The sequence below is a fragment of the Teleopsis dalmanni genome, chromosome 2 (assembly GCF_002237135.1).
Source record: "Teleopsis dalmanni isolate 2A chromosome 2, ASM223713v2, whole genome shotgun sequence".
NCBI classification, from domain to species: Eukaryota; Metazoa; Arthropoda; class Insecta; order Diptera; family Diopsidae; genus Teleopsis; species Teleopsis dalmanni.
In genome coordinates, this window is record NC_051847.1 from 121774922 (window position 1) to 121798677 (window position 23756).

The 23756-nt window shown below is 27.9% G+C and overlaps 3 protein-coding genes across 4 annotated transcripts; 1 reads left to right on the forward strand and 2 right to left on the reverse strand.

Moving 5' to 3' along the window:
* Positions 1-845: 845 nt before the first annotated feature.
* Positions 846-1514, reverse strand: LOC119679204 (thioredoxin-2-like). The gene is made up of 3 exons (XM_038091414.1): positions 1457-1514; positions 1145-1291; positions 846-1086 (listed from the first exon to the last, which is right to left on the reverse strand). Exons 1-3 carry the CDS (start codon positions 1475-1477, stop codon positions 925-927), a joined length of 330 nt encoding a protein of 109 aa, XP_037947342.1. The 5' UTR covers positions 1478-1514; the 3' UTR covers positions 846-924.
* A 2870-nt stretch (positions 1515-4384) lies between these two features.
* LOC119679206 (thioredoxin-2-like) lies at positions 4385-14477 on the reverse strand. 2 transcript variants are annotated; one of them, XM_038091418.1, is made up of 3 exons: positions 14401-14477; positions 6007-6153; positions 4385-4551 (listed from the first exon to the last, which is right to left on the reverse strand). In XM_038091418.1, the coding sequence occupies exons 1-3, from the start codon at positions 14422-14424 to the stop codon at positions 4402-4404; spliced, it is 321 nt and encodes a 106-aa protein (XP_037947346.1). In that variant the 5' UTR covers positions 14425-14477; the 3' UTR covers positions 4385-4401. The 2 variants fall into 2 exon arrangements, with proteins under 2 accessions (XP_037947346.1, XP_037947345.1); XM_038091417.1 differs by lacking the exon at positions 14401-14477 and adding an exon at positions 12761-12866.
* A 2385-nt stretch (positions 14478-16862) lies between these two features.
* LOC119679200 (ras-related protein Rab-8A) lies at positions 16863-22022 on the forward strand. Its single transcript, XM_038091411.1, has 5 exons — positions 16863-17027; positions 19798-19997; positions 20052-20144; positions 20982-21095; positions 21826-22022. The coding sequence occupies exons 1-5, from the start codon at positions 16904-16906 to the stop codon at positions 21940-21942; spliced, it is 648 nt and encodes a 215-aa protein (XP_037947339.1). The 5' UTR covers positions 16863-16903; the 3' UTR covers positions 21943-22022.
* The last annotated feature ends 1734 nt before the right edge of the window (positions 22023-23756 follow it).

Below are 23756 nucleotides of genomic sequence, written 5' to 3' on the forward strand. Positions count from 1 at the left end.
TTAATATTTTATGGTTCAATCATTACTATCTATTTATTTGTTTTTGTTATATTGTAATTACGCTATACAATCTTTTATGATTTGCTATTTTTATTGTCAGAAAATAATGACAAGACATACAAGATTTGAAATACTACAAGATAATCAATATATCATATACTAACGAAATTTTATAAAAATTACTAGATCGAGATTCAGGGATTGATGCGTCGTAAACCACACAACGGCTAGTTAAAATTTTAAGTTAAAATAACATTTCGTTACTTAAAGCAATTAAAAAGATTTTAATCTATATAAACTTCTTTCTCGTCACGTTATATTTGCATACATAACTGTAGGTCAAGAAGGAAATGTGGCTTACATGACGATATTACCGGTCTAACCGAAGTAGTATTTCAAAATAAAAAAAGAGTACACTGAGTACCACCCCCTTCCCCTCTAATTATAATAGATCGATTGTGTGGTATGGCCATGAGCAATCAGTCTTGTGCAGCATTGATTTTTTAAGTCTATTGAATGATATACATATAATATAGAATTTTATTGAATATGAGCTTTCCATTTATATAGTCTTTTGTGCTCGTGAATCTGACCAACTCCTGCTTTGCCTTCCAACTACACTCATGTACATGACAGTCGCAATATGTTTTAACGACGGAATAACAGCACATCTCCCACAACTTTTTATGGTTTACCACTTTTAAAAACTTCTTCAAAATAGATCAAAATATTCCAGAAATTAATCGGCATACTATCCAAAAGACATTAACATGTCTTGCCACTTGGAAAAACTTAATTCATGCTGGGTATAGATGTGATGTTAAAATAGTTTTTTTTACATTTTAAAGAAAGTATATTTTGTCAAATAGTAGGTAAAATATAGTTTTGCGGTTATAACGTTAAAAGTTTTAAGTCTAAAGATTTTTATAAATTGTCAGGAAGTAATTCTGATATACACTGGGACAATTGATTGGCATCTGCGCCATGAAATTGTTTTACTGCCTCCTTGTCTTTAATGAAGGTAAATGTCGGAAAGCAAGTCACATTATATTCCGAGGCTATATCCTGGTGTTGCTCAGCGTCGACCTATGAAAAACTTTTTTCTATTAGTACCTTTAAACTTGTAAGATTATGAGCACTTTACATTAATTACAATCAGATTATTTGAATTCTCCTGAGCCAGTTGTTTAATTTCAGGTGCAATCTTGTGACATGGAGCACACCACGAAGTCATGAAGTTGACTAGTACCAACTTTTCACCAGCATTCTTGATTTGACTTAGAAAATCAGTCTTAAAAAGAAGTATTTATAATAAATTTATTTTGTAATAATACATTACCATAAAATTCTTATACAATAAAACAGTTATTTGTTAAATATTGAATAAAAAAAAAATAAGACAAAAAGGTAAAAATTATATATATAAATATAAGAATAAGACACTTTGCTTACTTACATAACCGTTTATATCACTCATCTTTACTTATTAGTCTATATTTTTTACAATAAGAAACAATTTTAATTGCATTTAATTTTTTAAAGTCAATTTTGATTTTGAATAGTTAACTTAGATTTCTATATTGTAATCATAAATCTTGATCTTCTTGATTCTTCTTCTTGAGTTAGTGCTATTACGCACTTTTACTCTATAATGGCTGGGGGCTTATCTCTACCACACACTAGGCTTTAACTAGGCTAAGAAATCATATAATTTATTTGTCTTTTAATTGATGACGGACCTTAAATCAGCATATCTTCCTGAGAGTCCAGAAGTGGACTTGAGGATTGTTAGAGCGGGGTTAAGTAGCGTATCAACTTTAGTAAATAATTTTAGAGCTCTGTCTCTGATATATTTTTTCACTGAGTCAATCCTAAGATCTCTATGTATGTCTGTTGATCTAATATACCATGGAATCTTAAACAGTCTTCTTAAAGCCAGGTTTTGAGCTATCTAATCATAAATGTTTTTTTCATAATGCTTTTGTCAGTTTTGTTCTGAAAAGCCCTTCTTCAACATATCTGCCGATATAGTACATAAGAGTTTCCTATGATAATATAATATTGTTCTTTAACTATATAACTTAAAAGTAACGTACAATTTTACTAAGATTTTTTTATATGTATGTAACTCCACATCATGATAAACAAATCTTATGAAGAAAATATGGGGTGGGTCACATTCTACGCAAACCTTTCAGCGAAATCGCAAATGCCAGTTTAAAATGAAGTCCGCAAGAAAGAAGAAATCGCCTTCGACCAACTATATGGAGATTGACAATTAACAGAGAATCGAGCGAATCTTTCAGTGAACTAAGAGCTATAGCGCGTGATAGAAATACTTGGAAAGCTTTTGTGATTAGAATTAGTTCTTGAATTTATATTTTTGAACATGTCAATAATAATAATAATATATCTTCAACTTTTAAACATATTTACTCACTTAGTTAACAATTACAGATGTGAGTCATCATTGGCCGCAGTCGAGTAGAATATTCTTATTTTGAAATTCGGAATATTCAACTTAAAACCACAATTAAAATAAATAAATTATGTGTTGTCTTTTTCCGACACTACTTCAAATAACTAAACAGTTCTATAAATATATACCCACAAGATATATTTAGATTTTGATGGTCAGAGGTTATCTGAAAAGTTAGGCTTTGGCATATAACTTAAAAGATTGACCTTATAAAAAATGAATATACACTGTATTAATTTATATAAAAGACAACAAAGCATAAACATTAATGAACACCACAAGAATACGTGATAAAGAAGAGACCATGCTGCAGAGCTGCTATCATTTTCGATTTTAACACTGAAAACCCGTTTTAACAAAACTGATTTGATTATTTCGCTTTACTTATGTACAGCAAAACACGTACTCATACATACTTTTCAGACTTGCGAGGATTCTAAAAATTCTGCAGAGCCAACCGATCGGTGTGCTAATATTTGCAATGTTGTAGTCGTTGTTGTTGTAGTAACCCGTGGAGATCTATATGGCAAATAACAATAAAGGAATTACAAATACAAGGGTTAGGATATGTTTGGGTAAAGGAAGCGTGAAAAAGAAGAGGATTGTTTGGAAACAAGAGGATTAATTGAAATCAACTTGAGTGAAGGCGGAGAAACCTAGCCACTTCCTTGGGACGTAGCTATTGGAGTGTGACTCAAATTGGTGTTAGCATTAGGACTTGAAAACAGATGAGTGATATGATAGTTATGCGTGACAAGCAACTATTTAGCACATAGCTACATCTTTAACTCAATTGAATTACAACAGTTCTTGCTGCACGGGGGAAGGCGTCGCTCTTTCCGGAAGATATGGTTTTCCATGGTTTCTTAGAGAAAACTACATCTGTATGGAGAGCTTAGTCGGCGTTTGTTTCCAATTTTGTGAACTTGATGGATTATACAAAATTGGATTTGTAAAAGGTGCCTAAGGAAAAGATGAAAAGAGTGTGCAGTAGGATTTAGAAGAAATGAACATTAGAAATTGAAAAATAAAAGCAAAAAACAGTGAAGAATGGAAGAATGTTGTTAAACAAGCTTAGGTCTTACATGGACTGTATAGTCACGGATGATAATGATGAATTGATAAAAGCTTATCAAGGTGCAATGTTATGTACACTTCACAATAGCTCCTAATGAATTTATCTTGAAGTGATTACTTATTTTCTCACACTTTCATTATTTATAATATATAACAAAAATATTACACAAAAATAAAATAAATTTGGAGCCAACTTAAGCACTAAGAAGTGAATTTATTATGATATATTATTATTACATTTTCTTCATATATTACAGCTGTCTGCTGAATAAAATATCTTCCTCTGATCTGACTTATAAGTTAGTAGAACTATAAGAGTGATCTGTTTCGAATAACTACGTGTAGTGTGTGATCCCAATAATACAACGGAATACTCAACTTAGACAAGCTTAGATAGATAGACCTATTGGCCCCTAAAATTACCAAATAGATAATTCTTGATTCTTAACTAAACAATGAAAAAATAACTGATATTTGCCACTTTTTATAATTTTACTGCAATTTAATAATTATGCCTAGTAATAAATATTAATGCTGCTACAAAACATATATGACCCAATTTATTTGATATAAAAAAAAAACGTTTATATGTATTTTAAAGAAAATTCTGAATTTATTACAATTTCAAAGCATCTACATAACAAAATTTATGAAAATGTGCTAACAATTACAGTTAAGAGATAAAAAATAAATTTTTTTAAGTATATTTTCGTTGGTGTTTCTCCTAATAATGCAAAAAATTCAAACTTTCTGTTTTTTATGGAATTTAAATAATTACGTTAACATATTTACTTAACACATCTTAAAGGAAAAAATTGTCTATTTAACTTTTGTGTAATAACATTTTATGCCAATCTCTCTATGTAAGATGCCAATTTTTCAGCATTTGCACCAGCAAATTGCTCCTTAACTTGTTTGTTCTTGATGAAAAGGAAGGTTGGCATGCTGGAAACATTGTACTCCATAGCAATTTCTTCGCATTCATCGACATCAACCTAAAAATAAAAATTATTTAATATCATTTTAGTAAAAATATTACTTTTATACACTAGATATAAATTAAATATATGTATATATTATATTTTTCTGCTGTGATGAGACAGAGTCTATGGAACATCTGATCACCAACTATGATGCACTAGGCCGCAGAAGAAATAAAATTTTAGATGCATACCAACTAGAGGATGAAGACTTTCGAAAACTCCCTCCGAAGGAGCTGGTTCGATTCCTCGAGATACTGAATGTTTAAATACAAACGGGTCCACAATAGATCAAGCTGGTCACGGTGCATAGGGGCCTTAACCTAACTTCAAAGCCCTCAATACCATTGATCATATTATTCTAAAAACTGCAGACAATATGATCTACATTCTACCTAAATAAAATACGAAGCTTCGACTATGTTCAAAGTGAGTACAGATCTACTCTGAGGTACTCAGAGGTCTTCTTAGACAACCAAGTGACACCTGCGCCTTGCAACTTAATTGCAAGAACAAAAGCAACAATGTTTAAGAAATTATATGTTATCATGGAAAACAAAAACTATACCTCTCAAGAAACGGTAAACAATACCATATCTCTATTTACTTACAAAAGGGAGGTTTTAGTAAATGTATTTGCTAATAAAAAAATATATTATATTCAGAATTGAAATAAATTTTTTTTTAAAAACTTCAATCTTTTTATTCGGAAAAAAATACTTCTGCTATAGGTTTTACTCACCTTTTGTATAATGAGGTATTATAAAGTAATAGATTAAACTCTTTAAAATATAAAAGCCAAATATTGTGTATTTACTAGAAAAAAAATTGAACTAATTATATCAGGTAAAGGTTAGTTTTAGAAGTAAAATAAAAATATGAAGATATATATATATATGAATCTTAACCAAATTTGAAGTATGTTTTCATAGTCCTGAAATGACAAACTAATAAAAAATAAAAAGGTAGAAGAAGTTAGAATTTGATTTATTGACAAACATATTCTAAAAATTGGTCAACCTCAATGTGACAGATGAAATATTGTATTAAAAATAAATAAAAGTTTGGAATATAATATTTTATCAAATTGCTGCTGTTTCAAATGATTATTTTTAAATAATTAAATAACAATTATTTAATTATTATTAATATATGTATGATTAATTAATTTTATATAATCTTTCCATTCGTTGAATCATAAAACCTTGTGCAAATTCATCACTTAATTTTAAACGATAATCTAAATCCGGCTAGCATAAAGAAGTATTTGTTAAATACATCATCTATGACTCAGTGAAAGAGATTTCTTTATGAGGAAATAATCTATGTACATGAAATGTAAGTTTTTCTCATTGTAATTCTTAGAAATCTTAAATTATGTGGTATCAACAATATTAAAATATAAGTAATTTGTTAGTATTTTATTATAATGATGACATAATACATAATATATATTGTTTTGTGACGTACCTTAATAACCACAACCTTTTCCGAATGTTCCTTGGCCAATTCTTCCAATTTAGGTGAAATCATTTTACATGGGCCACACCAGACGGCGAAGAAATCGACAACAACCAATTTGTCGCCAGCATCTTCAAGTTGTTGATCGAAATCAGTCTAAAATATAAAAGAAAATTAATGTTATCTCTTTAAAATAAAAAAGTTTTATTAATGTTTATATAGAGAAATTTATATATGTATGATATATATGTCGACTTATTAAAATTTTTAAAACATTGAAAGTAAAGCTGAAATAGAATATAGTTTAATATCTACAACATAGAGAGGTTCGAAGAATGGGCGGATCTACGTTCCGGGGGCATTCGCGGCCACCGACGATCAAGTGCCGTTCAACACCTCCCAAAGGGACTTCACAAGGTCCCAGCGGGTTATTACAACAACAACAGAATTGAATATGGAAAAACGAATTATGCTGTACTGATATCGACACATTAAGGAAAAATAATTGAGTGCCCTTTTATTAAACAAAGAATTAATTAAGTTTAGTATACGTTTTGCATGTACTACTGATACCAATTACTCTGGACTGTGCATGCAAACCAATGTATAAAAGAAAACTAAACTTAGTCTTATTATTAGACTAAGTAAAACAGTCTTCCAGAAATAATTTTGGCATGAATCAAAAATAAAAGTAACATTTGAAATTGCACTTGGCTTATTGTCATAGTGAAATATATGATAGTTTTAAAATGACTATGCTCTTTATAGATCGTTATAGTGCGAGAGGAACACCCTTGATTAAAATGTCTGGACAAAATTAAAAATAATTGGTTGCTGAGATATAAATTTGAGTAAGTTGTTAAAATTTTTTTTTACTTATGAACACTTATTGCTTCGCATATTGCATATAATAATATAATTTTTTGCAAGTATTTTAATTTATTTTTGAAATTTTGAAGTTAAGACTTTGGAAACATCCTATTTATTGTAGTGAACCTTTCAGCATAATAATAACAGTTAGTATAATAGTTAGAAAATAATGTTTAGTATTTTTTAGTTCTTGCTATTATTAGCTACAACATTGGATGTAGAGGTTTATATAATATTAAAATGTTCTATGTTATATCTCAGTAAATTATATCAGATTTCGTGACTGAAATCTTAAGATAGTATTCAAATAAAAAAAAAAACAAAAATTGAAACAAGTATAGAATTTCTCTAAAGTAAATGAAGAATAAGAGCTTGTTTTGTTATTGAGAATAAATTTGCTAAAATTAATTACTAAATCAAGAATCTCTTTATTAATCAGTTGGCAATATGTGAAAGCAAATAATTAAAAAGTAGAATTCTATTAAGCGTGAATACAATAATTCTTATTAATTTTATAATATATACTAAAATAAAAATTAGCTTATTATAAAATGAACTTAAACGTTAATACGCCAATAGCGTATAATATTCATTTATATTCTTCAATAAATGACATAAGTCACGCCTTAATAAAATGTTAATCTACGTATAAAATTATAAAATACACTAAGGTAAAGACTGCTTATGATTAACTCACTTTATAATAAACTTGGGGCATAATTCTGCTAACACGCATTCAAACACGTACAAACATACTAAAACCTTTCATTGAAGTTAGTCAGCAACTATTTATACATTTAATAATGATTAATAATGGACAAAAGGATGATTCCAAACATTGAATTAAGCTTTGTATCTCATCAGAAATTTCTACAATAATAAATGTAATATCTTTAAAGATGGACCTTCTAAACTGAAGAAGATCTGATGATCTTCTAAACTATGTTGAAATTTTTTTTTATTTTAAATTAAGTAATGTTTCAATGGTATATTTTATATAGAAGGAATATTGTTAAATTCCTTTGTTTATTTGGGTTTCTTTCATTCGTTTCAGAATTCTACTTAATGCCCGTTTATAAGCACAAGCATTCACTCATTCGAAATTTATTCTTGGTTTGAAATCTTTCATAGTATTATTGTCTAAAGTAAAATACACTATAAAAAAGGTCCCATGTTCTAATGCTAATAAAACTACCTCAATGCACCACGGTATTTACTGAATAATCATGTGAACTCTATCATCATTATTAATATTTATAGTACAGTTAGTTTCAGTATTATAATCTACAAAAAATGGTTAATTTATTAGTATATTTTAACTATATATTTTTTTCTGATTTTAAGTCTGTGTTTTATGGATTTTAATTCTATATTACGTTTGTTTAATTTAAATGTACTAAATATTTATTTAGATCATTGTAAATAATACATGAGGTCTGAATTGTTTTTGCTTTAACAATTTTATAATATCGAAGATAAAAGTATTCACGCAGTTTCACATGAAAGTAGGACAAAAGTTAATTCAATGTTACTAAATGTACTACAAAAGGCACAAATTTGTTTGGGAAGCAGAACAGAAGAATGACATATAGAAATAAAAATAAAATACCTTATATTACAATATAGGATCAAAATATAGACCTCCAAAAATGTGTTATATCAATAGTAGAAGTTATACTTAGAAGTAGTTAAAATATTAATAAAAAAAAACCTTATTATTCATGTTTTGTGGGGTAAATTATACCATCAGATTGCTGCCCGGAGAACTACAACTATTTAGTAGAGATTCCGAAGACTTCATTTATAAAGTAAGGGTATATATTATGTTTATAAATGCGACATGATGTTGGATTACCCATGTAAATTAAAAATTATCAATAATATAAATCACATAATCAACAGCCCATTATATAAACCAAATAATAAATACTTGATATCTACATATATCCCCGGAGGAAATGATTAATTAATCCTTAAATTAAAAAAAAAATAAATAAAATACTAACACTCGAGTAAACTTTAAACTTAGTTCGAGAACTAATGTTTCATAAGTAGGTCTACAGTTGTAAAGTTAATCTGAATTTACATAATTCATAAGTAAATATATTAATAAATTTTGAATAAAAAAAATTTTCAGTTTATCAGTTTTTTACCACTATTTTTGGTTTGTTTTGAGATATGAATTTATTTTTACTAGAACTTCCACTTAATATTATTATTTATATTATTTTTTATATTTACTTGGCTTTTCACATAGGTCTAGTATGAATATTAAATTATTCACTTCATAGTCTAATCAGTATTTACGGTTCTTCGTGTTTAATATAACTTTCATTCTCCAGCTCAGTTGTTGTCAACACATTTCACTTATCTAGAATAAATAATAGTGGCTACATGCATATATGTTACATATATGTATGTACATTTATAAAGTACATATTGGCATATCAACAAGGGGTGTAAATATACTCGTCGTTTTTATATGATAAACTCAGTCCAATAAAATGAATGATATTTCAAATATTTGTTAAGGATATATGGAGCTGTAGTTGCTCTTTAAATGTAAAGGGAGTCATTATGGGGGATGCGTTGAACGTACAAAACTTATGCATTGATACACCTTTTCACAATTTTAACCTCCACTAATGTGATAGTATCAGCAAATAAATACAATAATTATACTGTCACGTATATATTTTTTAATCAATCACGAAAAACTACACTCTTAATTGAATGTAGGTAGACGACAGACAAGCGGTAGGTAATCAGGCAGAAATGAAATGAAAAATTTGTTTGAATTGATTGAAGTACTCGTATTTTGAACAAGCAAATAATTTTACTTTTTAATAAATGAATATTTATATAACAAATATCAACACAAGTTTCACACATCGGTTTATAAACAATAGTTTAGTTATGAATAATATACATATATTGAACAATAGCAAAAAGTTTTTAATAGTAGAATCCGATCAGATTTTATTCAAATACAGAGTTTCAAAAAAAAAAAAACTCAGTCATTACGAAGTATTTGGTACTGAATTAAGAGGTTAAGAAAATAGTGAGAGATTAAAGTGAGAGAAATAAACATTTGCGTCACATTTATGTGAACAATATTTGAATTTATTAGGGTATGAGGAAATACACTGACTACTGACGAAAAAATTGATTTCTTCTCTTATATAGTGAGTGAGTGTGAGCTTCAAAATTCTGTCATTTAAGGCATGTAAGTTACATGTCAAAACTCCAAGGATATATCAATATCCAACGCTTAATACCATGTACGGAAATCTATCAAAAGAGCCTAAGAACAAATTTGCATTTTAAATTTTGCATCACCTAAACGAAATTTACATTTACTCCTACTCTCATTTTTGGGCCTAGATTCGAACAATAATTGTTTGTAAAATTACTTAGTGCTTGTCGATCAGCGTTGCTTGACATGTTGCATGCCGTAGCTCTACTTGTCTACGCATACTAAAGTTTTTACATGCATACTCACCATCTAGTATTTAAAACAGAGAATTAGGCAAAGCCAACTATAAAGTGACGTCATAAAAACAAGTATATGCATGCAAAAATATTTATGCGGCGCAGTTTACTTTTTTAGTTGTTGGTTTGTTTTTGTTTGCGATTGTCAAAGATTCAGTCAAGATTAATTGAAGATTTAAAAGGTTACCCTAAATGTGTTATAAGAGATGCAATAAAAACAATATAAAAACCTATCTATCTGAAACGCCTTGATGTTGGAGATATGCCTTAAATGTATTTTATTTATAATTTTTTTGTTTTTTCTGGATTTTGACTTTTATTTCGGACGTTTGTTTTAGTATATTTCTATACGTATTTCGTCAAATTCGTTATTGCCTTCATCAGAAGGTTTCTAATATTAGGAAATAAAATTTAAAATCCTAAAAAACAAAAATGATGCCTTAAATGTTATACTCATTTACAATAAAGGTTATAAAAATTTTTATGTCAAATTTCAATCATTTTTGTATATTTTATTTCTTAGAAAAAGAAAATGTGTTTTAGTCAAACTTCCATAACTCGAAGTTCAATTTTGCAAAGAAAAGGTTCGACTTATTTTTATTTTTGGAAGAAACTAGAATCACATTTTAAGATATTAATTTATTTGCAATCAAATAAAGCAAAAAAGTTATAGTGAAGTAAAATATTCAGAAATTGGAGTTTGGGACTTTAATTTTTTTCTTATTTTTAATAAAAAGAGATTCCACTTTATTCATACTCTTATAGTGATCATCAATTGGAGTATCATTCGTTTGTAAATAAAAATTCAGAGTTTTGAATGAGTCTTCTACTTCATTCTTGGAAGGCTGATGAACAATTTCATCCACCGAACCCTCATATCACTTTCCGTTGTGCTTAGAATCGGATTCACTAATTCGAAGCTATAATGCTTAATAATATCGTCATCTGTAGGAAAGCTGTAAATTCATTGTCAAGCTCAATATAATCGTTAAGAGAAGCATTGGAAATTATTTTAACACCTTTTACTTTAAACCACGCTGCCAGCGACTGGCATTTACACAAAGAAACAACATAAGAAAGAAAAATTTAAATATTGGGTTTGGAAAAAGGGATTTCCCCTAACAGCAAAATACTTTTATACTTAAAATAAAAATTCGACTTATAGAATGCACTTTTCCATATTCCAAACGCCACGAAACACAATTTTTGTTCGAGTTATGGAAGTTTGACTGTATATGGCTTAAAAATAATTATAAGCTGATCATCCTACCGCAGACTAAAAGGGTTAAAGTTTAGTCCTTTTAAACGTTTCTACGCTATTGATTGTTGTGTATTTTTTCTATTTAAACTTATTTATTTAACTATTTATTACTAAGCAATAGGGACTAATGATTTAATGGATTAACCAATTATATCAATTTATTTGAAACGCATTATTCCTTCTGTTGTGGCAAAAAGTAATTGAAGCAACGTTGCTGCGGTTACCAGACAAAGCCCAAGCAAATCTCATTTTTTTTTCCAATTTGATTTGATAGAATTTAAAATTCTTAGTAAAACACAAATGAAACTAAAAAACAAAATAAACTTGTTTTCGAATTGTGTTTTTTATAGAAATTATAATATTAACATAAATTGATTTTGACTAACGTCGGTCGGGGTCGGCATTACTCATATTTCTATTGCTGTCCAACAACAATTTTAGTCATGACCAACCATGTTGTGTAACTTGTATCCCAAAAGCTGCAGCTTTCTTGCGATGCCAATCTAATACAGTAAACAACAACAAAAACAAATACAATTAAACCAAATGGCACTTCCCAAACACAAACAACACACAGCAAGTGCGGCAGGGCAGATCCACAAACGCAAACAACAAATACAACGGTTGCTCAAACTGCTGTTCGTGTTAAGTATGACGAATGTTGTTACTTTGGCAGAAAATTAGAAAATAAAATTACGTCATGAATTAAATTGAACGTTTGAGTGGGCAATTAAAAAATTTTGATACAAAAAATCTATAAATTATAATAATTAATATTTCAACATTCCATTATACAAAAAATGGCGGAAAACAAATGAACATGACTACAAAACTTCAAGCACAGCACCCACTGCTCTATGGATTTTTAACGCTGAACGCCGCAAACTTCATACTCAACTTATGTCGCAAATAATATTTGCTAATTGATAATTATTTTCATTTGTAAAACTTTATTTAAATTTTTATTTTACATTAAATATATTAACATCAATAACACTGCACTTTCAAAATCATTTAAAATTATATATTTATAATTTCGACATTGAACTTGTCTTTAACAAGTATTTCATTCAATAATTATTAAAAACATTTATATTAAAGAGGAATATATATGTATATGTATCAGCACTTTGTACTTACTTTGTTTTTAACTATATAGACCATATTGATTTACGTTAATTAGAAGAATTTGCCACTTGTACGAACAAACGCTAACTAAAAAAATGTGCCAAAGAAACTTTAATTATAATTGAAATTTTACGGCGAATTTGCAGCGAAATATGGTGAGCAATAAAAATTTTTTTAAAATTGTGAACCCTTTCCTTCTATTCTGGTTTTGTGTAATAGTACAATTTGGATAACATTTCATTTAAAATAATATACTAATTTTTTTTTTTTGGATTTTATCATAAACCATTTATTAAAAAAGAAAACTACAATAAAATTTTTCACATTAACTGTGAATATGTCTGTTTGCAATTTGGGTAACATTTTATATAAAATTAAAATATAAATAAAATACATATAAATATATATATATGAATATATTTATAATAAATATTATTACAAATATATATATTAAATAAAATATAAATTTATATAATTTTTAATTTTTTAGAATGTAGTCATAACAAACTTATCGAAAGGGAAATTTCAATAAAAAAAATTCTTTCACTATGACTACTGATCTTTTCAAAATATCACATCGTTTGTAAATTGTACTAATAAGTTAAATCAGGTATATTCAGGGTAAGGGTGAATAATAAAAGTGAAATCCGCAAGGAAGAAGAAATCGCGGTCGGCCGAGGACAACATGAAGAAGAACCATCAGTAAAGAAACGAGCAAATCATTTAGTAAGCTAAGAGAAATAGCGCGCGATCGCGATGTTATTCCTGAATATGTAAATAATAATAATAATATATTAAGAGTGGACTTTTTTACTTCATTTACTCATACAATTTATGTATGTTCTCAGCTTAGCTCAATCATATACATACATACATATTAAAATTAGAAGTTAAAGCTTCTACTAACAGAGAAAAAATAAGCGAAATAAGGTAAGCAAAAAGTGCTTACTAACAGCAATAATAAAGTGGAAATATGGTATACAAAATAATTTCACAAGAAATTGCTGTAGAAAAGTCAACATAAATATTTTCAATGTTAAAAAAGCAATAAAGCGAAAATGGCATTTCTCAAACACAAACAACACAGCAGAGCGGCGAAGATGTTTAACATAAGCAAAAAAAACAAATACAGTAATGGTTGGTCAAACCATTCTTCGTGTTAAGTATGACGAATATTTTTAGTTTTGCCAAAGAATTTCAAAATTAAATTACGTCATGAATTAAAATGAGCACTTTAGTGGCAATTCGAATACTTTTACATATAAATCAAGCGACTATATTTAAATATTTATTTTAGAAAAAAAAAATATGGCGCAAAACAAATGTGACTACAAAATTTTAAGCATAGATCACTCTGTATAGAAATCTGACGCTAAATACCGCAGGTCACACTCATGCCACCACTAGTATTTTCTGATTAATAAACATATCTTAAAATTTCAGCCATTATTTTTAATTTACACAATTTCAATAAGAATACTAACAGCACTTTATTTTCATAACTTGAAATTAATAATGTGACATCATCTAAATAGAAATTGCACTTCGACATTGAACTTGTCTTCACCATAAATTTGATTCAATAATTATTAAAACCATTCATATACCTTAATTTGTTATTGGAAAGACATTTATTAGTAATTTTTACTTACTTTGCTTTTAACTATATACACCATATTGACAACCGCTGAAACAAATTACCACTTGTACGTACAAACACTAACTAAAAGGTTTACCGAACATATTTTAATTATAATTGATATTTCACGGCGAAATAAAAATTAAAGCGAAACATGGTGACCAACGTTTTCAATTCCTACAATTGTGAACAGTTTACTTACAAATCAAAATTGTGTAATAGTCCAAGATATAAATTTTTTATGGGTACAATATATTAAAATATACATATGGTTAGTATTTGAAATACTTTTTATTGTATCTAAAATTTAAAAACTTATAGTTATTTTATATTCTTTTGGAAAAAATAATTAAAATTGTAACTTTTTAAAAAAATTTTCAAACTAATTTTATTTAATAACTTTTTTAGTTCTATGTTTCGTATGTAGAAATGGATTCTACTTAATAAAAAGATAAATAAACCATAATTAACTTTTTTGCCATTTCAAGAATTTAGTATTATATGTTTTCGCAAATTTTTAAATATTTGTGCTTTAACTAATTTATTAACATATTAAGCTTCTAATATATATAACAAATTAATTCAATTTGTAAATTTTATCAGATTCCAAATTTATACTATTTTTAAATATTTTTTAATACAAAAGAAAAGAAATAATTGAAAAGAAAAGTAAAATAAATAATTCAAAATTATTTGAATTCTCAAGTAAATCAATAAATTAATTTTTCCAATTTGTATAACATTATAATTCTACCTTACCGTTTTGAACATAGAGTACTTTTCTTTTGTTTTTATGAAAATTATAAGGTTTGTTTTAAATCTAGCACGATTTGTACATAAATTTGTTCTTTGTAATTATATTTAAATATTCATAAAAAAACATTCAAACCATTTACCAATGATTATTAAATAAGTTTTTTCGCTTAGATGTAATTTAACGTCAGTCTCAGTAAAAATTTTAAATTATATGACTCCAAACTAATATTTTTAATAAGCCTTTTTAATGTAGAAAGTAAAGTTATTTTATGTGTGCATATGAAAAATAAATAAGAACCTGTGTGCAAAAACTGATTGAACTCGGTTTTTGTAAAAAAAGACGTTTTTGTTAAAAAAAACGTTCTTGTTAAAAACCGACTTTTTAACATTATTTTGTTATACATGTAGACAAAGTATGTGATTATAGTCAGAACCTTATTTTTACCATGTAAGAAAATGATTGCGTTTATTTTTACGTGTTTATTTTTACATAAAATTTTACAATACGTATAAGTTGTCATAGTACATAGTTATAGATTCTCCGGATCGATCGAATCTACATCGTCTTTTGAATAGTCATTCAAAAACCAGATACTCTTGCTTTCAGATTTCCTAAAAGGGCTGTAAAGATTTATTACGTAAATCCTATCTTAAATAATAAGTAAAATATATGTGGATTGCGGGTTCTTCAAGGTACAATTTGGTATTTAACAAATCGTTTTAAGACAATATAAATAGTTGCCTTATTAAAAATAATTAATAATATTGATAACAGTATTACAGATATTGGATATTGGATATATAATTTTAATAATTATATATTAAACTCCTATGAATCGCTTTATAATGTTCGATAAATTCAAGTGTTTATACATTCTGGTTAAATACTTTAAACAATTCAAACATTTTAATATCTTTCGTATTAGTTCAAGTAATCTAATGTTTTTTTCTAGTGTGCTAAAAATTTCATTAATTAAATTTCCACTAGTGTTTACTTAGCTTTGCATTATTTTTTGCAGTGTAAAATTTATCACTAGTATATAGTAATTACTTAAGAAATTATATTAAGTATTGTTTATTCAGTAATTTCTGTTTATGTTTAAGATAAAACTTTTTGAGCTAAAATTTATTTATCCCTAAATGTAGGAAAAAAGTTTATAAAATGACTGATTGTTTTGTGTGTTGCTACAGGTGGTAGTTGACTATGGAGAAGCTATACGTCGAAAGCATATAATAACAAGTCCTCAATCATGTAAACAAATCCAATATGCATTTGGCCGTTCGTTCCACAATCCACTATTCGCACACATCTGGCCGCTGTTATTAAATGGAATCAAAACCGATATTGATTTTTTCACATAAATGTAAGCTGAATCATTTTTTTCTTCGCTGATTTTCGAATGAACGGTGTTGAAAATACGTTGTGAAAATATTTAATAATTTATTAATTTAAAAATTATTATTGAGAGTACATAAAATCAATTTAAATAATAATTACATAAAAAATATAATTTTATAATTAAAATAAACTGAAATTTAAATATTGAAGTGGAAGCTATTTTCATATTGCAAAAAAATAAATTATTTGAATTTAATAAACGATATAAACAATATAACTTTTTAAATAACAATAAAATAAGTAAATTAATTTATTTATTACCTCAATTTAATACTAATTACAAAAATTAAGCAAACAAAAAATACAACAACAATCAAAAACAAAAACAATCAGTTAAATATTGTAGGTTAAAAATAAAAAAATGGCTTTAGATTTTGTGGCAACCTACAAAGTTTTAGTGTTAGGTGACTCCAATGTGGGCAAAACCTGCATTGTACATCGGTACTGTGATGAAAAATATTACGAAACATATATTTCCACTATTGGTAAGAGTTTATATGTACCTTCATATATAGAACCATATATTTGTGCATATGTTTTTATGCATAAATTGAACTCAGTAAAATCAATTTTAATTGCCCAATTAAGTTTTTATTAGGGATTCACTAGTAAACAAAGGATGATGAAGGACTAACGTTTTCTTATATGATCTATTCCTTAATTATTTAATTATTTTACTTGTTTTATTAGTATTCATTTAATTAATTATAAAATTGCTTAGTATATAGAGTAGAACACTATTGATATTGTGTATCGGTGGCAATTAATTTTAGTACCAGAAATGTTCTATAAGGGGGAGGCTTTCAAATGGAAAGCTACATCAGTTCTACTTTTGTTTACTTTTCTGTATTATTATTACAATGCATTAATTATATATAGATATATGTATACATAAAGTCATTCCGTTTGTTTCGGGTGGTTTCAACTATTCAAGTTTCCTCCTTAACTTCATTTTCGAATTTCACTTATTTAATAAAAAAAGTTTGTTTCATTTAACTTTACGAATAATATTTACTGCCTGTTTCTTCTGTCCAACATTTATATTCGAAACTGAAAAACTATTTTAAGAATATAAAAGCCGACAAACTATTCACTAACACCTCATACATATTATACAAGTATGAATGTCATAGGCCCAGATATTCAACATTCTCATAGGTATTTTGTGCAATCTAATAAATTCTACATATTAGGAACTGAGAGCGGATAGGAACTGAGAGTTGGATACGTTTTGCAACATAGATTCTTTCGTTGGTAGTATTAGTTCTCGGAAATCTATAAGAGCATTCATATTTCCCGAAATGTAATGCTTTTGTTGACAAATTTTGATATAATATTATACAATATATGTTTTAAATACATATGTATATTAAAACTGGAAGATGGATGAAAGACTTCTGCTTATAAAGTGATACATTTCTAGCTCAGCATATTTACTAAATAAGTCATCAGTCTAGGGCTTCTAGTTATTTTGTTAATATTTTCTACTGAAACTTTGCATAATTAAATTTATTTCTTAAACTTCAATTCTATTTCAAGCCTTCAATTAAAAAGAAGTGTACTGTTATTTTAGCAATATACTACGTCTTCAGTTTGTTACAACTACTGTGACTGAAGTATTTAATACTAATTTCCAAGCGGTAATAAGTTCACATTTTAATTAGCTTTATCATTTAAGTATTGTGACATGTGAGATCAGTATTGTTCTACAGCTGCTTTGCTTATAGTAAGGTTTTTAAAACTACTTTTAAACACATTCTCTAAACTAACTACTTTTAAACATACCAATTCAAACCCAGCCAAAAAAATATCTTTATGCTTATGTTATGTAGAGTGTCACGGGCACGTCATAATCAAAATTGTTGTTACTTTCAATGCATATTAAAAAACTGAGAGTGAGTAAAAAAACCAAATATCGGTTTAAATTCGGTCATGAGAACCGAGACTTCTGCCAAGACTTCTGCTTCGTCGACGACTGTCTAGTTTTCATGCGGTCGTCTAACCCCCGCCGCATTGCCGATGAGCTTAATGCCCACCTTAGATCCCTCCTTGACTACTACACCAGGTGGAAAATTAACCCCATCAAGATCTCTGCTATAGCCCTTCTAAGCCAGCAGTGTGATCGCACTAGAGGTTTTGATATCTCTGACATCGAGCTCAGATTCAACAACATTCGCATCCAGCTAGTTCCCAAACTGAAATATCTTGGCATTGTTTTTTCCCCGCAACATAATTTTATCCCCACGTTAACTTGCCATTCGTAGATACAACCAGCTTAGCTGCAAAGTTAAGCTGCTCTGCTATAAGCAGCTTATTCGGCCCCTACTCACTTACGCCTTCCCCATTTGGTCTGCAATCTCTTCCGCCCAAATGGAAAGAAGACTATCTGTGCCTCGTCATTCAGTTAAAGCCGTATTTATGTATATATTTTCTTAAAAATTACGTAGAAAAGTAATTGTAAAAAGACGGAATTGACAAACTGATGTGACACTCTGTATATCATGCATTTTCATCACGTGCTATTAATTGACTGCTTTAAGAACCAAATCTCTACAGTTGCATCAATAATATTTGATTTAAGATAATTTCTAGTTATTATACTATATTTACTCTTCTAATTATTGAACCTTGTTAGCACAGGTTGTTAGGAATTTTATTTGATATATGACACTAATTACTTCACAAATGCCGAGTTAATGGCGTTAATGTAAACCTACAGTAAGACATAGGGAAAGATTTGTTATTTTTAATTGAGTTCTTTTTTTGAGTTTATTTCTTTTCGTAAATGTGTGATTTTTTCATTATGTTACTAACACATTAATAATTGTTATCTGGAATATAAGTAGTAACAAGTTCTTCTAGTCGTTGTAATCTTTGAAATAACACAAAAAATATCAAAAATATAGCTGATTAAAAATTCTTTGCACTAAAATCTACTCGTAAAATTTAACAACGTATGCAAAAAAACCGAAAATTTTGCTATAAAGCACCTATTCTAATTCCATTTCCATGGACACATACACTCACACGATTTTGCAAAGCACACTGTTATTCCTTGTACTGCTTATTAAGCATCCGTAAAACGATTTGTGCTGGTAACGTCAAAGTTAATTATATCAGCAAACAAAAGTTAATATTAACACAGTTATGTGTTTACATTACAATGTCGTTAAATTTTTAAAGTATTATTAACTCTATATTCTCAAAATAGTTTAATGAGATAACGTTTTATATATTTCTTCTTTTATTTTATAGGCATTGATTTTAAACAGAAATTAATAAATTTAGATGGTGTGCCAATAAAATTACAAATCTGGGACACTGCTGGACAGGAACGCTTTCGTACACTGACAACGGCCTATTATCGTGGTGCTATGGGCATTTTATTGATGTATGATGTGACGAACTTGGAAAGTTATAATAATTTATCTTATTGGTTACGAAATATACAAGAGGTATGTTAATTAATTATATATGAGATTGTAAGACGTTATCATTTCATTTTCTAGAATGCCTCGCCGGATGTTGTGAAAGTATTAGCTGGCAACAAATGTGAATGCTCAGCAACACAGCGTATGGTAGATAAGGAGAGAGGGGAAAAGGTAAATATTCATAAAATTAAAGTCGAAATATACACAGACATGGTTTTTACGTAGCAAGAAGGGCAAAGCATCAAATGGGGCCAAACACAAGTATATTTTATGTTCTTAATATATATGTTTTTTGGGGGTACCAAAAAGCTATGGTACCCCTGTCTCCAGTTATTTTTGCAATACCACTGATGATTATATCAATTCATCTCAAGTTAATATATAACATATATGCAGGATGTTCTGAATGATATAGAATATATCAGAAATTCAGGATGTGATTTTCTGCTTCTTATTATATTTTTATTAAATCTTTTTAAACGAAAGTTTAAAGTTAACACAATAAAAATAATATTTAATATAATATTTAAGAGTATTTGTCTTTATTATTCTTATATTAATACTATATTGAAATATTCCTTTTTAGATTACATTATATTGGTTTTGTTCTTGACCTTTTATACTTTGTCAGTTAGTTAGTATTTCTACAAACTAAATACTTTTTGTATCTGATAATGCTATCTATACTTTCGTTGGCATAGTAATTATTGTCAATTCCAGCAAGTCCACTCTCAGTCTGGACTCTCAGGAAGATATGCTGATTTAAGGTCCGTCATCAACTAAAAGACAAATAAATGATATGATTTCTTAGCCTAGTTAAAGCCTAGTGTGGGGTAGAGATAAGCCCCCCTGCCATTATAGAGTAAAAGTGCATAATAGCACTAACTCAAGAAGAAGAATCAAGAATCAAGATCAGCAATTATATTAGATACTTTCAATTTCTATTTTATATCTCAATCAATTATTTTTCTAATTTATATATATACTTTAATTTAATTTTTTCCGTAGATTGCTGAAAACTTCGACATGCCCTTTTTTGAGGTTTCTTGTAAATGTAATATAAACATTGAAGAGGCCTTCTTAGCTTTGGCAAGGAAGATACGAGAACAACGAGAACGGCGAGTAAGTTTAGTGTTCCCTTATTAATAATGAAAATAAGAACTTAATAGTGAATAGAGTTTCACATTCTCCTAAAGAGATATATTACTATATATTTTTGTTTATTATATTCAACCTAAAAATAAATACTTAAATCCTAAAAGTTTATATATATTTATTCATAATGATCACAGCTAAATTTATAATATAAATGAATTTTTATTATTATAATCATTTTATTTTTTATTATTTGAAAGTAAAATAATTTTAGTGTTTTGTTTCAATACTCAATACACACTTAGTTTCTTATATTTAGGTATTATTACCCTTCAGATTTTTTATTATTACTCGTAATAAAAATTGCATTGATTTTCACCATAACCTAAGACTATTATTAGATTGTATAATAAATTCAATATTCATTATAGAATGGGCTTATTGGTCAGTTAATTAAAGTACTAAGCCTAAGTGGATCCCTGCGGATCGCCGGTATAACCTAAATTAACCTAATTAAAGCACATTTAATTGGTGTTTAAATAATGTTTTTAAATCGTCCAAGTTCCACAAAAAGTGAATACGGAATATAGCCGAAATATCGGAAATTAATTTCAATAAACGACGCTACTTACAAAAACAGTAAATTGTTTTCCAATTAACCCACTAATTAGCCTGTTCCATAATTAATATTAAGTTTTTGATCATGAAAATGAATAACATTTATAATTAATATAATCTATTGTTTAAATATTTTTAGGGTGATAATTTCGACAATGACGATAAGCCGCAAGATAAAAAATCGCCTGGGTCAAATGGTTTAGGAGGAACATTTAGTCTTGGTAGTCTTTCGGAGGGTAATCGCTGTTCCTGTTAATTTATTTCTAACAAAATTTTTATAACACCAACAAGAATGAGTTGTCCAGTAAAAATTAAACAAAAACAAACAGAAAATGTAGTCAATAGAATTAATTAAAATCTAGTATAACAAAATAATTTAAATAAAAAAAAGTTATATAAAAAATTTAACTATAACTTATTTGAAATAAAAGCATATATATATATATATACATATAGAAAATATATACATTATATAAATTATTTTAAGCGTACAGAATATGCATTTTATATAAAATTAGTTACATTTTAAATATATTACATTAAAAAAAATTAACTATGACTTATAAAAATAGAAAATGAATTGCAATTTTTATATATATATTTGCAAAAAAAAATTAAGAACTTAATTTAAAATAATACGTTGTAAAAAAATTTATAATATTTTTAATTAATTTTAAAATATGAGTTTAAGCAATTTTTGTATATGCATATAATAGCTTTTTCACTTATATAGTTAAATAATAGTTATACACAAATATACCAAACCCAAAAAATGAGACAGGTTTTATAAACAATGCGTATCCCCCTTTTAATAATCTGTAAATTGGTTTTATCTGAGACCATTAAAGTAATGACATTTTAATAATAAACCACAAACGGATTGCTTAATTATTATACCATATATGTAGTAGAAGACATATATGAAAATACATATATATTTAATAACAAAATTTGTAAAGTGTGATCCATTGTATATACTAATTATATGCTAATGACGTACATAATATTTTTTATAACAATGTTTAAATTGCTGCTTTCAATTGTTTTTATTTTATTTAAAATTTTTAACCATATTAAAATCCAATTATAATAACATATATGCATATATATGGTACAATTAAACTATAAAATTAAATATATGCGTGCGTAGTGGATGGTGGGAATAAAAATTAAATGCTTAATAGTTAACAGTGGTTAATAGTTATAGCCAGCAGTATAAGTTATAACTTTTAAGTTAAATGATATTAATATATAAATTATTTAACTAATTAATTAATGATTAATTAATGATTCATTCATGTGCATCTGGGCACTTTTATCCTTTAATATCTGGGGGTTTCTGCAGAGTCCCACCCTTCTCACTGACTAATTTAAATATTCCTCAAAAGCTCCGTGATTATTCGATAACTGATACCGATGACTGCGTACCGCCCCGTGCGGTTAGAGAATATTTTGAGATTAGATAGTGCTAAGTAGAGCAGCCTGTCGATTTTCGCGAATAGCTTCAGGGCTCTGTCGCTTATATATATTTTGACATATGCTATATTTAAAAAGCACAATAATAAGAGCAGATTTCACAATCGTAAACTTAGTTTCAATACTGATTAAAGTCATTCGCAAGTAAACAACTTTGCTGGCAGAGTTGAGTTGCTGGTGGGATATTTAACGGGTCACCATGGACTACGTTATCACCTTAACAAAATGGGTCTGTCCAATTGTCGACTCATTCTCTGTGACTGCCCAGCCTTAATCTGCACCAGGAGGAGGTCAATGGGTCGAGTACTATCCTCTCCTTCTGACATTAGGAGGTTCTCAACGGCCGACATTCTGGCTTTCATTCGGAAGGCGTTCGGTTAGGGTCTGTTGGAGCACAAAAGATCAATCTGGTCAAAGTGCTCCGCTCCGCTGGGAGCTAGTACCATGTTTATTCCTAGTCCTAATCAACTTTGCTGACTTAATTCACACTTTAGTCAGTTTTAAGACTTACTATGAAATCAGCCCTAAGACAAACCACAATTAGCGCAATTAAATGCCACATTAATTGTAATGTATTGTGTTTATAGTTCAGCA